The sequence below is a fragment of the Malus domestica genome, chromosome 11 (genome assembly GCF_042453785.1).
Source record: "Malus domestica chromosome 11, GDT2T_hap1".
Classification (NCBI taxonomy): Eukaryota; Viridiplantae; Streptophyta; class Magnoliopsida; order Rosales; family Rosaceae; genus Malus; species Malus domestica.
The window spans coordinates 10,685,983-10,701,282 of record NC_091671.1 but is presented as its reverse complement, the minus strand read 5'-3'; the positions used below and the strand labels follow the sequence as shown (position 1 = coordinate 10,701,282).

Below are 15,300 nucleotides of genomic sequence, written 5' to 3'. Positions count from 1 at the left end.
AATTGTAAGGGCCAAAATCTAAAGCACCTAATGATATATTTTTAGGTGTAGCTTCGTTTCTTCTACCTTCTGATCAAAATGTAAAAATAATTAATCAGTCAATGATTCAAATTGATACAAATTTAGGGCAATCCTCTTCGAAAAAGTTGGTGTCAGATAATGCAATTTGATTTTCGTACTTGGGTTAAGTATACAAAAGTATTATGATTATATATAGGGTCAGCCCTGAGAATTTGGGGCCCTAGGCGAACCTTCGAAGTGGGGCCCTAAAATTCACTGATCTCCGGTTCTTTGTATATTGATTTGTATAAAAAAAAAATCGCTAAATACATAAAAAGTTTTATTTTCACATCAAATATCATAAAAAATTAATATCAAGGAAGATAAATACACAAAAATTATTTAAACATTACACGATTCACGTTTTTAGACATAAATGTACTAAATGTTTGCAGTTAAGAGTTTAAGATTGAGAGTGAAAAACAATAAAACTTAATGATCAAGAGAATAAATAACAATAAAACTTGATTGACAAGTATAATAAATTCAACGCCAATTGTTTCTCTTGTGTTTTTTTTTTTCTTCTTCTAAAATCAACATCACACTAATGAATTGAATATTAAATAATCCATTGAATAAAAAGTTATTGAAAAGAAAAATATATAATTCAAAGTTTTGATTACCTTAAAGTGCAATCTTTAAGACCATATGATAGTTGATTTAAACATTCAATAGAAATGAAGATAATGAAAAGTTGGTTTAAACATTTGTAGAAATGGAGAGAATGAGAAGTTGAAAGAAAAAAAAAATTGCAAAGAGACTTGAGTTTTATAACTTTATATGCATTTGGACAGATGAATTGGGAGTTGGACATATGGATTAGCAGTACATTTGAAAAACAAGAAAAATCTAGTGACTAAAAAGGCAGCTTCGTGTTTCAAACTCAACACCCCAAAGAAAAATGAAGCCAACATTTCCACTGCACTAACAAATGAATTATGATATTTCTTACTTTTTTTGTATTTATATATTAATTACAGGATATAAATTTTTTTTGGGGCCCTTCCAAAGTGGGGGCCTTAGGCGGGCGCCTACTTGGGCTACCCTTAAGGCCAGCCTTGATTATATATAGACTTACAAGTTTCAATAATGAAATTGCATGAATAATGTAATTGCAACTTATATCGCACAAGCAGATTATAATTGTGGTTTCTTATGAAAATAAGTGGAGATTGATTTATATGTGTTGTTGTATTATTAGCACGACAAAAAATATTGTATCTCATGTTAAATCAAAATATCACACATCTAAACTACCTATTAACATAATTTTCTTTGTCTTTTATCACAACAAAAAATATTATGAACACACTACCGTAATTTTATAAAACCAAATTTTGCTATCTTTTATTTAAGTCTCACTACATGTGAGTTTAACATATATCTCATATTTCTTTTAAAAACAAAACATATATCCTATATTAAAAATAACAAACAAAACCCTCTCTTCCCACTCCCTGGTTCCCTTTTTCCCTCCCTTCTTACCATTTTAAAAACAAACAAACAAAAAATATTGACATATGCTAGTAATTAATTATTAACCTTATGTTTAAATTGACATAAACTATATATAGTAGTCCTATTATAATAACATATTGTTGTGTTATTAAGAAAAAAAATTGGCGTTCTAGATACCTTGTGTGGTCAACTCCTCATGAGGTCCTAAAAACCATCCATTTTTTAGGGGATGAACCAATACGTTGGCCTCACAGGTGGCCTGCTGGTTTGAGAGCCTGTTGTGGTCGTCGTCGTTAGAACGGAATAGTGACTTTGTTAGGTGCACAAGACCCCAATCTTGCTGGATCACATCCAAGAAAGCCAGTTCAAGCACCCCACTCAAAGTCGCAATACAAGCCAAAGTTTGAATTCCATGTATTCTTGCTTCTTTCACTCTCTCACACTCGTACAATTGAAACTCATGATCCCCTGCAAGCCAAACAAATCCTCCGGAAAAAAGTGCACGTCCTAGAATGTTATTATCTGTAATAAATGATTGGGTTAAAGAAACGCTGTAAAAGTAAAACCACTCAAAATCAGTAACATCTCCATCACCATTATCCCCTGGAAAATCCACATCGTTGAACCCTAATTTGGGTTGGTAACTGTTTAGGTTAAAACTTGAACTTTGGGCTCAAAAGGGAGTCAGCCCAACAAGAAGACTAGGAGGAAGGGAGCCCGAAGCCCATCCAGAGCCCAGAAGGCAGAAAGGGTTTTTCTCCGACTAGGTGCAGACCATTTACACCACTTGTTCACTTACCTAGAGACCAAGTGGTGTAAACCAACCAGCTAATCAGCCCAAAAGCATTTTACAGTGGCAATACAAGTAAAAAGATGATGAGTCATTGCCCTTCAAGCTGCATTCGGGCAAGATTAAAGCTACAGGAGGCCAAGCCATACTGTCTATAAAATAAGAAAGAGAAATCAGAGATGAGGACACTCAAACAAATAAACAAATATAAGCACAAACTCTGCTCAAGCCAGATTTGCTTTCAACGAAGCTGTAGTCAACCTAAACCTTCATCCCTTTCGGGTTCAACCCTCACCCAAAGCCTTTGTAAAAGCTTTGCTACCTTGCATAAATCCTGTTGTAGTATCGATTTCCTTATGTAAACTCATCCCCCTATCCCTCTTTATAAAGCTCTCAAGCCCCTCCATAAATCACAAAGATAGGAAGTTGCAAGACGACCAGTCTTGCCCGACCCTCTTTGTTTTTTGGTCTTTTCATTCATAAGTCTAGTAATATGTTGTATACTTCCATTTGTATCCAAGTTAGTTCCAGCAAGTTGATGATTAAAAGACTCATCAGTGCTTGAATCCGATTGGAATATGTAGTCACAACTTAAATCAGATTTAAGTTCTAAACCCTCAGGCATGTAAGATTGACCATTCAAAAGTCCTTGGTCTCAAGGCATAAAAAAGAACCTTATGTGGACTTAACCCATCCACAACAGTCTTTGATAACAAGAAGTCCGAAGTTACTTGGGGCACAAGTAATCGACCGATTTCCTAAGTTTTATTTCTGTTATATTATGATTATCGTATAACGTTTGAGTATAAAAGTAATTCTGATGGGAAGCCTCAAGGCCTATACCTAAGGCCCTACAAAGGCACCTATTTGGATGCATTCTGCTCTTCGAGCTCGGGTAATTAGAAGTATAATAGTCATAACACTTCTGCAACCAATGAAATAGACATTATATGTTCGAGTACTGGGTTAGTTATTGATGGGAAGCCTCAAGGCCTACACCTAAGGCCCCATAAAGGCACATTTCATAACTAAAATAGCCTTTCGGGTATATATACAATTAAAACTCAACATCCGTTTTACATCTACCATGCTAAAGATGGCAATGGCACACCTGAACACCTAAAAGTTAATCTTGATTGTGAGCCTCAAGGCCTACACCTAAGGCCCTACAAAGGCACCTTCAAAGTTAACCATGTCCTTCTCTTTCAGCCTTGCCCGACAAGCCCGCCAGTAAGCAGAAGCTCGACAGAAAGCATCAACCGGCATCAACCTCTCGGGGAGCTGTGTGCTCGTCAGCTAGGAAACATCCTCAACGGAAATTCTAGCCACGAACATAGTTTTGGCACGCCCAGTGGGACCTATGTTTCAATCTCGTGTGTCAAAAAAAGGACAAAATACGAATAGTTTCAACATTTGTTAAAAATGACAGATCAATTAGGAAATCCTTCTTCTCTATTAGGACAGGTGGTCCTGGAAAACCTAACTTCATCTGGAAGAACTGAAGGAAAAGGAACTAATGAAGAATTGCAGTCTACTATGATACAAGTGTTGAAGAGCATGGAAATAATCTCTTTGGAAACTAAGGGGGAAGTAAGTAGACTGTGTACCTTGATAGGAAATCTACAAAGAATACTAGATCTGGAGTTTTCTACTCCAAAATGTGCTCAATGAAGTGGGATAGGCCAGGTTACCATCAGAAGTGAACCAGTTATTCCCCTATTTCTGTTATTAAAAGAAAAACAAGATAAGGGAAAGGGAAAAGAAGTATCCGAAGGAAGCCAACCCATGATTGAACCGGTTCTAGAGAAAGAGTTCCCCAGCTTTCCATTATTATCATTTAATAATAGGAAGCATAATGAACAAGAAATGACGAGGTATGGGATGCCCATAATAACCGGAGGAGTCAGCGGAAAAGAAGGCTTTGTCATCTCAGATAAACCTCTTCCTTATAGGCCACCTCCTCTGGCTAATAAGAGAGGAGGAGCCAACTGGAGGAAGCCTAAGACAAAGAAAGAAGCAGGCGCGGGAAATGACCGAAGCCCGAAGAACGAGTATGCCTTTCTCTTCCAAAATAATAATGCAGCTACTCAACAACTGAGGGAGGAACTGGCTGAGTTAAGGAGGACGGTGATTCATAATGCTCAACCACGAGTTTGCCCAGTATTCAGGGTTACCTATCAAAAGCCTTACCCTGAGTATTGATGAGCAAAACCCGTTTCCTCTTAACTTCAAAATGCCTGCATTCCCAACATTTACTGGTGAAGATGGTAGTGTGTCCTCCAGAGACCACATTTTCAAATTCTCCAATCACTGTGTGGCATATGAAGACAACCCGAACTACAAGTTAAGGTTGTTTAGAAATTCATTGGCGGGATTAGCATCTCAGTGGTATTCTCTGTTACCCCCTAACTCTATTGCCAACTGGGGGCAGATAGAGATGGCCTTCCATGAACAGTTTTACAGAATAAAACCAAAGATGACTATTAATGATCTGGTTGAAGTCAAACAATACGAACATGAGTCTACCCAGGACTTCATGATGAGGTTCAGGAAAACAAGGATGAAATGCCAATTCCCCGTCAACCAAGCTCAGCTCATATCAATCGCCCAAAGGGCTATGAGATTACCTTTGCGGAATAGGTTCTATGATACGCAATTCAATAAGTTGCAAGAATTGGTAATTGCTGCCACAAAGTATGAGAGGCTGCTGCTAACAACAAGTGAAGCACACTTCCAAGGCTCCCTTTTTTTACAAAAACAAAGCTGCAATTCATCGTGTGGAGATAGAAGAAACACGGCCAGAGCATGAAGATGGTCATGATAGGGAGGAAATTAATGTTTGTGCTGCTGAGATGACTACTCATTTCAAACCATTAATGGTGAAAGGGTTAGTTCAACCTATCAAAGATCATAAAATAGTGATGAATGATGGAGGGTTTGTTCCTATGAAGCCTTCCAAGTACTAGAGTTATTCTTTTGACGTGGCCAAAGCTCCTGAGATCTATGAGGAACTAGTACGGGCAAGAGTAATTTTGCCCGACAGTACTAAAAAGATGCCCAAGCCAGAAGAGCTGAGAGGGAAGAAATATTGCAAGTTACACTATACCTTCAATCATTCCATAGCCAATTGTGTCTAGTTCAGAGATTGGATACAAGACCTTATAGTGAAGGGAAAGCTATTGCTGGACAAACCCCAAACCAGTATAATAGTTGACACAAACCCTTTCCCAGAAGCCCCTATCAACATGGTCAACCTGATTTTGGTATAAAAGCCAAGCTCATCATTTGTCATAAAAGAAGAAGTAGATAGATCCCAAGTTGCTCCACACCCCTGCTTAAATAGTAGTACCATAAGAGGGACCAAGTGATCGTGATCAGGTCCCAAAATTGGTATTAGTAAGGGAAGCAGAAGAAAAAGAAAATAAAAGGGGGCAGGGAGTTGCTCGAAGTCAATTCAGACGAGAGCCATAAGCAAAGCAAGCAGAGGCAAAATACATGTTCATTCTGCTAAAAAAAGGGTTACGATCGATCCTAGTCTAACAATTTTACATCTTTACTCAGAGTGATTATTCAGGAATGATAAGTCTGCATAATTAATTCTACGAGGTTCGGCCAGAACAGTATTGCTATTTTCAAATTGAGACCTGGTGTACTCTAGCTCCGAGTTTGACTTCTTCACTTCTTCGATTTGATGTTTGAGGGTGCCAAGAAGAGTTGCTTGCTCAGCTTTAAGAGCAACAAGTTATTTCTCCAGCTTCTGGATTTCAGAAGTTACCACTCCGATCCTTTCTTTTGTCAGCAAACCATCATTCATCAACTGCTTGACATGTGCAGAAGTACTTAATTCCTTCTCCTTAAAGCATTTTACAAGATTGGCTTATCTATCAGCTCTCTGATGCTGCTCCCTAAGAGCCTTCAAATTATCAAAATAAGAAAGAAAGGAATCATGTTGAGCTTTGGATAACTGATCAGCTTTAAAGAGCTCAATCGTAACCTTTTCTAGGTCACAAAGAGCCTTGAGGCTGAATGAAGCTGAGAAGTCCTTCCTAGCCCATTCTTGGAAAGCTCGGTGTTGCTCTTGAAAGCTGGAAGGTGCTAAAGAATGCTTTGAAGATTTCAGTCTTGTCTCAAGTTGCCCAAATTCTTCAAAAAGTTCGGGTAAGTTGGCAGTCGTTGAAAATGAAGAAGAAGCAGAAGAGGTTCGCACTCCAGTTTCTTCTAATGGAATAGTAACCACTGATGGGGCAATTTCAGTCTTCCCAGTCTTCTCAAGCCCAGAAAGGGTAATCCATGTACCTCCAAAAGTTGAAGGAGGTCGGGGGAGCTCCATTTTACTCACCAAACGCGGGGGAGATTTGCCCGAAGCTTCTCTCAGGGCCTGTTGTAAGAAACAGAGAAGACCACATTGAGGCAAGAAATGTAGTTTGAAGTAAAGAAAAGTTTTGGGAAGAAGAAATATGCCTGACTAAGCTTTGGAGCTTTAAAAGGAAGAATATCTACTCATGTTTGATGAGGAGAACCACTATCACTAACAGGGGAAGAAAAAGCTATGCCCGAAACTTCACCAACACCCTAAGAGACATCCAGGGATTGCAGCAATTGTTGATAAAGCAGGATATAAGAAGAAACTAGAAAGGAAATACTTCCATACCTGAGTTCGACCCTGAGGAGAAGAATGAAGCTCATTAGTGGTAACTATTGGGCAAGCAAGCACTTGCAAAATAGATGCCCCTAAGGTCACAGGAATCTCAAGGACTACGGGTTCGTCACGTGTTACCACCGACGGTTGTTGTGGTCCATATAAGAGGGAAGGCTGAAGAAAATATAAACAGGAGTTAATATGGACGCAATGTACAGAAACTCAATGATAGGACAAGTTCTCACCGAATTACTGCCCTCATCCACAAAATGCAACATGACTCCTGTGGATGGATCAAATTGGGAAGATGGAGTTACCTCTAGGGCAAAAGGAGAAATTGCAGATTTTGAAGGTGATCTTTGACTAGTCAAGGGGGCAGATACCCCGACCTGGATGAAGAGAGCAGAAGAGAAAGAATTAGGCATTTGGTCCAGAAACCATAAAGTTATCCAAGATTTAAGATTGAGGGAAATGCACCTCTGAATGATTAACCCGATGAGGAGAAATGCTTGTTTCTCGGGCAAATGACAAAGAGGCCTCAGGCGGAAGGATCTTTTCCTCCCTCGCAGCCTAGATCAAGCAATCATGTTCAGAGTTTAAGGAAGATTATGCAGATAAAAATACAAGCAAAATACCTCAAGCTCTTTGAGGGTGATATTTCGCAGATCCTCAGCCTTTTGATACATTTCAGCTCTTAGTGGATCCTCCCTTGAAGCAATAGTTGGTTTTTTGGAGGCTTGAGGTCCTAATTTCAAAGAAGACAAGAACAATTAGATAAGGAAGAAGGATGGCAGCTTGATAAAGGAGAACAGGAAACTTACTTGAAGATTTTTGCTTCTTTCTGCCTGCCTCAGAAACTGGAGCAGACGGGACTGAAGGCTTGGAAGTCTTGATGGTTCTTGCTCTTTTACTCTTTCTAGTGGGAATTGGTCGCTGAGGTTTGGGTGAGGATGCAGGTTCAGATTCTGAGGTCTCAATCACAACTACTTTCCTTCGTTTAGGTGCTTTAATGTTCACATCAGGGGTTTCTTCAGCCTCTAAATCTCCAAAAGATTCTGAAACATCTTCACCTCCTCCAGCTTCTCGTCTTTTAGCCTCTACTGCGGCTCTATGAAGAACTGCCGCATCAGCTAAGTCATCATCGGACTCAATGGGTGCCGTTTCAACATCTACTTGGGCTGCAGGATCAAGCAAAGTAAGATTTAAAGGACTTCAGAAGGGGGACAGAGTCAAGTTAAGAACAGAAATACCTATCAAAAGTGATCGGTTCTTCTGCTGGATCATTTCCTTCCAGTTTTCAAGTTCGCCCGAACTAGGGTATGACTTGAGGGAAAGTTGACTGAAGAGTCGGTCATGAGTTTCCCGCAAGTCTCCTCCATATTTCTTGGTCCATTTGTCTTCCCACCAAGCAGAAAAGAATGGAGTACATTCAAAATTGAGAACTATGGATTTTCAGGTGGCCTGATTCATAACTTCAAGACTACGTCGGGCAACTCGGAAGGTCGCTTCTAAAGAAGATGGTAATCGGAAGGAAGTACCACAGTGGACAGAATCAAAGAACAGAATGGGAATGGCTTGCATAAAGCCTAGTTGTCTACTACAAAAGTTAGGGTGATACACCTCCAACCCTCGATCATATCGGTTGCCCCGAACTCCCCAGGCTATGTCTCTTAGTTGAATACAACTAATGAATTTTTCCCTACAAAAAGAAATGGCATCTTCCCCGGGAACGTCTTGGAAGGCTTGATCAGATAACCAAGGATATCTCCTCAAAACTGACGCACCCCATTCCAAGTATGATCGGGTTCTACAAACTTTGAAGAAGAAGAAGCAGGCAAAGGTGGAGTGATCTGTAGGAGCAGCTTCAGCTAAGATTCGGGCAGGGGCCACACCTTCTGGGAACTCTAAGTTAACAACCCGAAACTCTAGGAAATACCATTAAAGCCATGTTTGGATCATCCATATGGGTCCATTCAGATTGGTTTCAAATGGCTCTCCTTGAGTCATTTAAAAAATAAGGTGGTAGAGATGAGAAAGAAGGAATGGACCTGTAGCAACATCATCAAAGTTGTGGAGAGCTTCTACTAAGGAAATCCATTCAACCTTCACCCCTTTAGACTTATTGGGGAAGACATGCTTGTTAAGCCAGTATAAAAGGAAGTACATGTGTTCTTGATCCTTATCAACATAAGAAGAATCTGCTTTAAAATTCTCCTTTACGAAAGGGATGAACCCTTTGAAAGAAGTTCCGTAACTCTTGAAGGTTGTAGAGTTATATTCCAGTGAAAGGAAAGAGGCGGAGGAACCTGAGCTTTCAGCAATTGAAGGAGGAACCCAATCTTGAGTAACATCTAATATCATGCCCGATGGTCTTAGCCCAAAGACTTGGGCCATGTCTAGAACAGTTGGAGACATGGGACCTATGCGAAAGTCAAAAGTATTTGTGCCCGAATTCCAGAAAAGAAGAGAAGTAGCAAGTAGCTCGGGCTTGGGAATAATGGTAGTTTTTGAAAGCATTATTAGTTCGTAGATACCATTATTCATCCATTTCTTCTTAAAAGTTGGCTCTAGTTCATCAATCCACTAAGCCCAAGCCAGATCATTCATTAGAGGAAAGCCTCGACAATATGACGACCATTTGACTGAAGAAATGCCCGACTCAGCCAAGAAAGGATTTGGGGAAAACCAGTTACCCCTGGGCATATTGTTCTCTATCACTGCAGGGACACGAGAAATCCAGGCGGGACCCAACGATTGTGTCCCATGCGCTTCAAAGAAAAGTTCAGAATACAAACCTACCAGAGGGCGATGCAGTCCATTGAGTAAGCGGCGTAAGGTAGCTATGCCTTTGCCGGATTCGTATGATAGTTGGACCTGGCTGGATCCTGAAGCCATTTAACAAAGTTTGGGGGAAGAACGATAAAGAAGATGACAAGAGTAAAAGATATCGGGCAAAGAACAAAGAAAAGTCTGTAAGTTTGAAAGGAGTAAGACGTCTGGGAAGATAGAATTTTTTTAGGAAATGGGATTTCGTGCTAAGTATGTAGAGGATTCGTGGGTTAATGGAAAGATCGCAAGAAAGTGATAATTATCTTTAGAAAGAGTTCAAATCCCAAGAGAAAGACAAAGGTATACAGGCATGCAGCTATTCAATCAATATTGGCGCCTGGAATTCCAGCCTGAATATTAATTGAAGGGGGCACTGTTTGGATTAAAACTTGAACTTTGGGCTCAAAAGGGAGTCAGCCCAACAAGAAGACTAGGAGGAAGAGAGCCCGAAGCCCAGCCAAAGCCCAGAAGGCAGAAATGGCTTTTTTCTGACTAGGTGCAGACCATTTGCACCACTTGTTCACCTACCTAGAAATCAAGTGGTGTAGACCAGCCAGCTAATCAACCCAAAAGCACTTTACAGTGGCAGTACAAGTAAAAAGCTGATGAGTCATTGCCCTTCAAGCTGCATTTGGGCAAGATTAAAGCTACATGAGGCCAAGCCAAACTGTCTATAAAAGAAGAAAGAGAAATCAGAGATGAGGACACTCAAACAAACAAACAAATACAAGCACAAACTCTGCTTAAGCTAGATTTGCTTTCAACAAAGCTGTAGTCAGCCCAAGTCTTCATCCCTTTCGGGATCAACCCTCACCTAAAGCCTTTGTAAAAGCTCTGCTACCTTGCATAAATCCTGCTGTAATATCGATTTCCTTCTGTAAACTCATCCCCCTATCCCTCTTTATAAAGCTCTCAAGTCCCTCCATAAATCACAAAGATAGGAAGTAGCAAGACGCCCGACAAGGTGAAACCTTGCCCGACCCTCTTTGTTTTTTGGTCTTTTCATTTATAAGTCTAGTAATATGTTGTATACTTCCATTTGTATCCAAGTTAGTTCCAGCAAGTTGATGATTAAAAGACTCCTCAATGCTTGAATCCGATTGGAATATGTAGTCACAACTTAAATCAGATCAAAGTTCTAAACCCTCAGGCATGTAAAATGGGCCATCAGCCTTCAGCCTAACTTGTTGCGGTCCTATTAGATTTTCTAATCTTGAGGAAAATCTAACACAGAAATATATTTTTTCCTCAAAAATATTTTTTGAAATACATTGATATTTTTATACTCGAAGGGATTGCACCCCAAATTTTAAAATGAGCCATCAGCCTTCAGCCTGATATTCACCCCTCGTCGGCTACGCTAGTACTCAATACTCGTAAGAAAGAACACCAATGAGCCTCCGAATTCTGAGAAATGCTTGGCGGAGCCGAAACGGTGACCTACTGTCATCCGCTTTCTCCCAAATCATCATACGCTCATTCTCGCAACTCTCCTCGCAGTCCACACCGTACGATCAATCTCTCTTTTTATTTATTATTTTTCATAAATTTAATGATGATGTTCTACGGCGAGATTCAATTGGGTTTAATCCTCCTGATTAGTTTTAATTTCATCAGGGATGCCTTCGGCATTGCGTTCGACATCGACGGCGTCGTTTTACGAAGCGAAGCTCCCATCGGAGGCTCTCCTCGGGCCTTCGGAAGATTGTACGAAAATTCTGGTACGCCCATTTCTTATACCCATCTCCCTCCCCCAATTTTGTATCTTTCTGGGAATTAATTTCTGGAATTTTAAATTTTTTTGGCAGGTAATCTCAGGATTCCATACGTGTTCTTGACAAATGGTTAGTTTTCTAAGTTGTAATTTTTCTACCTGGTATAATCTAAATTTTTGTTTTTGTTTTTAAATAAATTGTTTTAAATTTTTGGGTTTTTTGGTTGTGATAGGAGGTGGGTTTAGTGAATCCAAAAGAGCCCTTGAGTTAAGTTCACTTTTAGGAGTGAAGATTTCACCTTTACAGGTATATTTTTGTTGAGGGTTTTCATAAATTTTTATAATTTTACCTCTTTTATCCAGATTTGTGTACTTTTTACCTTTTTGTTGATTGCCTGGTGTTGGACGCAGGTTTTACAGGGCCATACACCTTTTAAGCAGTTAGTAAACAGGTATGTAATATGATGCATATAAGCTGAGTTATGGGTCAGAAAGTAAATTCTTGCTGTATAAGTTTTTAGTGTTTTCTTTTGCGTTTGATCGAGTATTTGCAGTGCCGGCATAGTTCATTTTTCTGTGCTACATGTATATTCCTCTAGGCTAAATGTGGGAATGAATGGTTATACATGGTGCAAATCAACTTGAATTCTGCATCTAAGCGTATGCGTTTCAACCTAACTAAATGGTCAATAGACTCACTACGTAATTTGTCTGAGAGAAAGATTTCCTTATATTCTTCTATTCAAGATTTTTGGTTTGTGTTGTACAGATTTGAGAATGAACTCATTGTTGCTGTGGGAAAAGGAGAACCTGCTGCTGTGATGGCTGAATATGGATTTAAGTAAGTTTCTGATCTGGTTGTCCAAATTTGATTTTGGCATGTCGAGTTTCTTCACAAGCTTGAACAAAATGTCTAATTTGATCTAAGCTTTTGCTCCTGAATGGTTTTTTTTTTTCCTTTCAGAAATGTTCTTTCAATTGATGAATATGCATCCTGCTTCGAAAACATTGACCCGCTAGCACCATATAAAAAATGGATAACTAAGCAAGTTGCTGATCAGTATAGCACAGTTAAGGCTGTTGCTGCCAAAGATCTTGTTCTCTCACAAAGAGTTCAGGCGGCGTTTGTAGTTAGTGATTCTGTTGATTGGAGCAGAGACATTCAGGTTATCTTGGACAAGTTTATTTGTTCATAATATTATAGGGACTTCTTGTATGCACATTCAGCTATACTAAGAGGATGCGTGACTCACAATGCATCATTGTTGGTTAGCTAGATGTGAATTACTCAAAATGTCATCAATCTGGTCTTTAAATATTTTCAAACGATTCCAGTCATTTGATCCTTATTCTCCCGCTTTCTTGTTTTAGTAATTTCAGAAGCTTTAAAGTATCAAGTGTCTAATGAATAATGACGGTGATTTCAGGTTCTATGCGACATTTTAAGAACCGGTGGTCTTCCTGGTCGGGGAATTGGACACCAACCACAGCTGTATTTTGCGAATGATGACCTTGCATACCAGGTTGGTTCCCCCTCCCCTTGTAGTAAGTTAATTGTACTGTTAATCCAGTATACCTTATTGAGTTTCTATGGAACTACTTGTGATTAAAAAAAAATGATGTACTGATAAGGTGCCCCTAAAGGTAGGCTGCTTTTCCTTCTGAGCGTTTTGGAATGGGAGCTTTCAGAATAGCACTGGAATCCATCTTTAATAGGTATGACAAGAAATATAAAAAAAGTGTACCGTGTTCTTGTCCTAGAAATATACAAATGTGAATACTAGGACAAAGGCAAGGATGCTGATGTTGATAATGATTTGATGTGATTACTTGTGACAAAGGCAAGGATGCTGATGTTGATAATGATTTGATGTGATTACTTGTGCTTCAAGCTAAACCTGTTTGTTAAATTAAATATGCAGAATCCACCCTCATGCTCTGGAGTATACAACTTTCGGGAAGCCAAATCCATTCGTATTCAAGAATGCAGAACTTGTACTTAAGCAACTTGTGTTATCTCTTCAAGACAAGGTTCAAGTTCTCAATCCAGCAAATGCTGGAAGCCATAATTTCAAAACACTGTATATGATAGGAGATAATCCTGCAGTTGACATCAATGGCGCACGGCAGGTTTGCCTCTCTTGGGCCAGAAATTTGGTTGCATAGTTTTCACACTAGTGATACGGGGTTAAAATCAAACAATATTGCAAGGGTTAATTATATTTTTCGTTTCAGGCTGGCCATCCCTGGTTTTCTATTCTGACAAGGACAGGGGTTTTCAAGGGAAAGGAAAATCATGCTGAGTTTCCGGCGGATCTGGTAGTGCTTAATAACTTTTTCTGCAATACTATGAAAATGTAGCATCATCTTTTACTTTATAGTTCTTCCCCCTATGATCTATAATACATATTCAAATTTGTTCGGATATGACATGATGCTTCTGCAGGTTGTTGACACTGTGGAAGAAGCTGTGGACTTTATTTTGAGAAAGGAGTGCAGCTCTTAGAATTTCGTTCGCTCACTTAATTTTTTCATTCCCCCTCCTCTCCCCAGGTTCAAGTATTTTCTGATCACTTAATCAGTATATACATATATTTTTTGAACATTTTATAAGAAAGAAAATTTGGGGGAAGACAATTGATCTAAATCAATAAAAGATGAACCGCAGTCGGGTGTTCATTTTCGGATCAATTCGTGGTGTATACCGTTATCGTGTTTACTTACTACGAAATGGGAGTAATTGTGAATGGTAATGATATGAGAATGGCACACGGTTGTTCGTATATTGGACAAACAGCCCCTTGTATTCGTTATCGTTATTCAAGTATGGCATACCTAATCCCACATGTGCCTCACTTTGTATTCTGAAGTCCTAGTTAATGCAGGATGCACCATACGTGAAATGATGCTCAACACATTGCGTATTCATTTTTCCTAAGTAAACATGCCACTGCTGTTGAACATGAAGCACATCAAGATTCTCGTCCGTCGATTGCCATTTTGTGGTCAAGGGAAGGGACTCAAAGAAATAATTCTACAACAATAAAACTTTATCTCACTAAGCAGAATCAGCTGTACGAATCTATAACAAAACAAACAAAAAAATTCTAATAATTACAAAACGACATAAAAATCCTAACACAAACAAAAAGTGAGTTTTTAGAGTTGTTAAACTTCATCTCACTCTCTTCTTTTCTCTTCCTCTTCCCCTCACTCCAAATCTCTCCTCTTTTTTTCTCTCTCGTCCTCAATTTTTTTACCTTTTTCGTCTCTCTTCCAATCCGCTCTCTTCATTCTCTCGATTACTTCCCTCACTTATCTTCCTCTCAATCTCCTCCGATACTCTCTCTTCTTTCTCTTTCCTCCAATCATTTCTTACTTTCTTTCCCCCTCGTCTTAAAGAAAAATATTTTGAGAAATAATAAAAAATTTCGAATAGGATACCAAACAGATCCTCAAATATCCCTAATCATGGGGGAAATAGTGCATCAAGCTATTGGCAAGGGCCAACTTGATCCTCTTCCCCAAAGTATAAGAAGCTCTTGGAAGATTAACGAAAGAATTTGGTCTTCTTCCGTAAAGAATTCGTTCAATCCAAATGAATGAAAACATGACTAAATTGGTCTTAGTTACTCTTCAGAACGGAGTGGAAGAAGGGAAGAGATTCTCGAACGAGACCAAGGACCCAATGACTTCAAAAGAGTTGAACGAGGAGCCATGCAAGGGGAAAATCGCATGTACGGTTCTGTAGAGTGGCATTTAAGGTGACTTATCTAAATGGCTTATTGGGATAGATGAACAATATTCCCC

The 15,300-nt window shown here is 39.3% G+C and overlaps 1 protein-coding gene across 1 annotated transcript; it reads left to right on the top strand.

Moving 5' to 3' along the window:
• The first annotated feature begins 11,041 nt into the window (after positions 1 to 11,041).
• LOC103447818 (mitochondrial hydrolase YKR070W) lies at positions 11,042 to 14,284 on the top strand. Its single transcript, XM_029088461.2, has 12 exons — positions 11,042 to 11,284; positions 11,394 to 11,497; positions 11,585 to 11,620; positions 11,724 to 11,797; positions 11,902 to 11,942; positions 12,260 to 12,331; positions 12,455 to 12,656; positions 12,918 to 13,013; positions 13,139 to 13,206; positions 13,413 to 13,620; positions 13,726 to 13,809; positions 13,937 to 14,284. The coding sequence occupies exons 1-12, from the start codon at positions 11,169 to 11,171 to the stop codon at positions 13,994 to 13,996; spliced, it is 1,161 nt and encodes a 386-aa protein (XP_028944294.1). The 5' UTR covers positions 11,042 to 11,168; the 3' UTR covers positions 13,997 to 14,284.
• Positions 14,285 to 15,300: the final 1,016 nt, after the last annotated feature.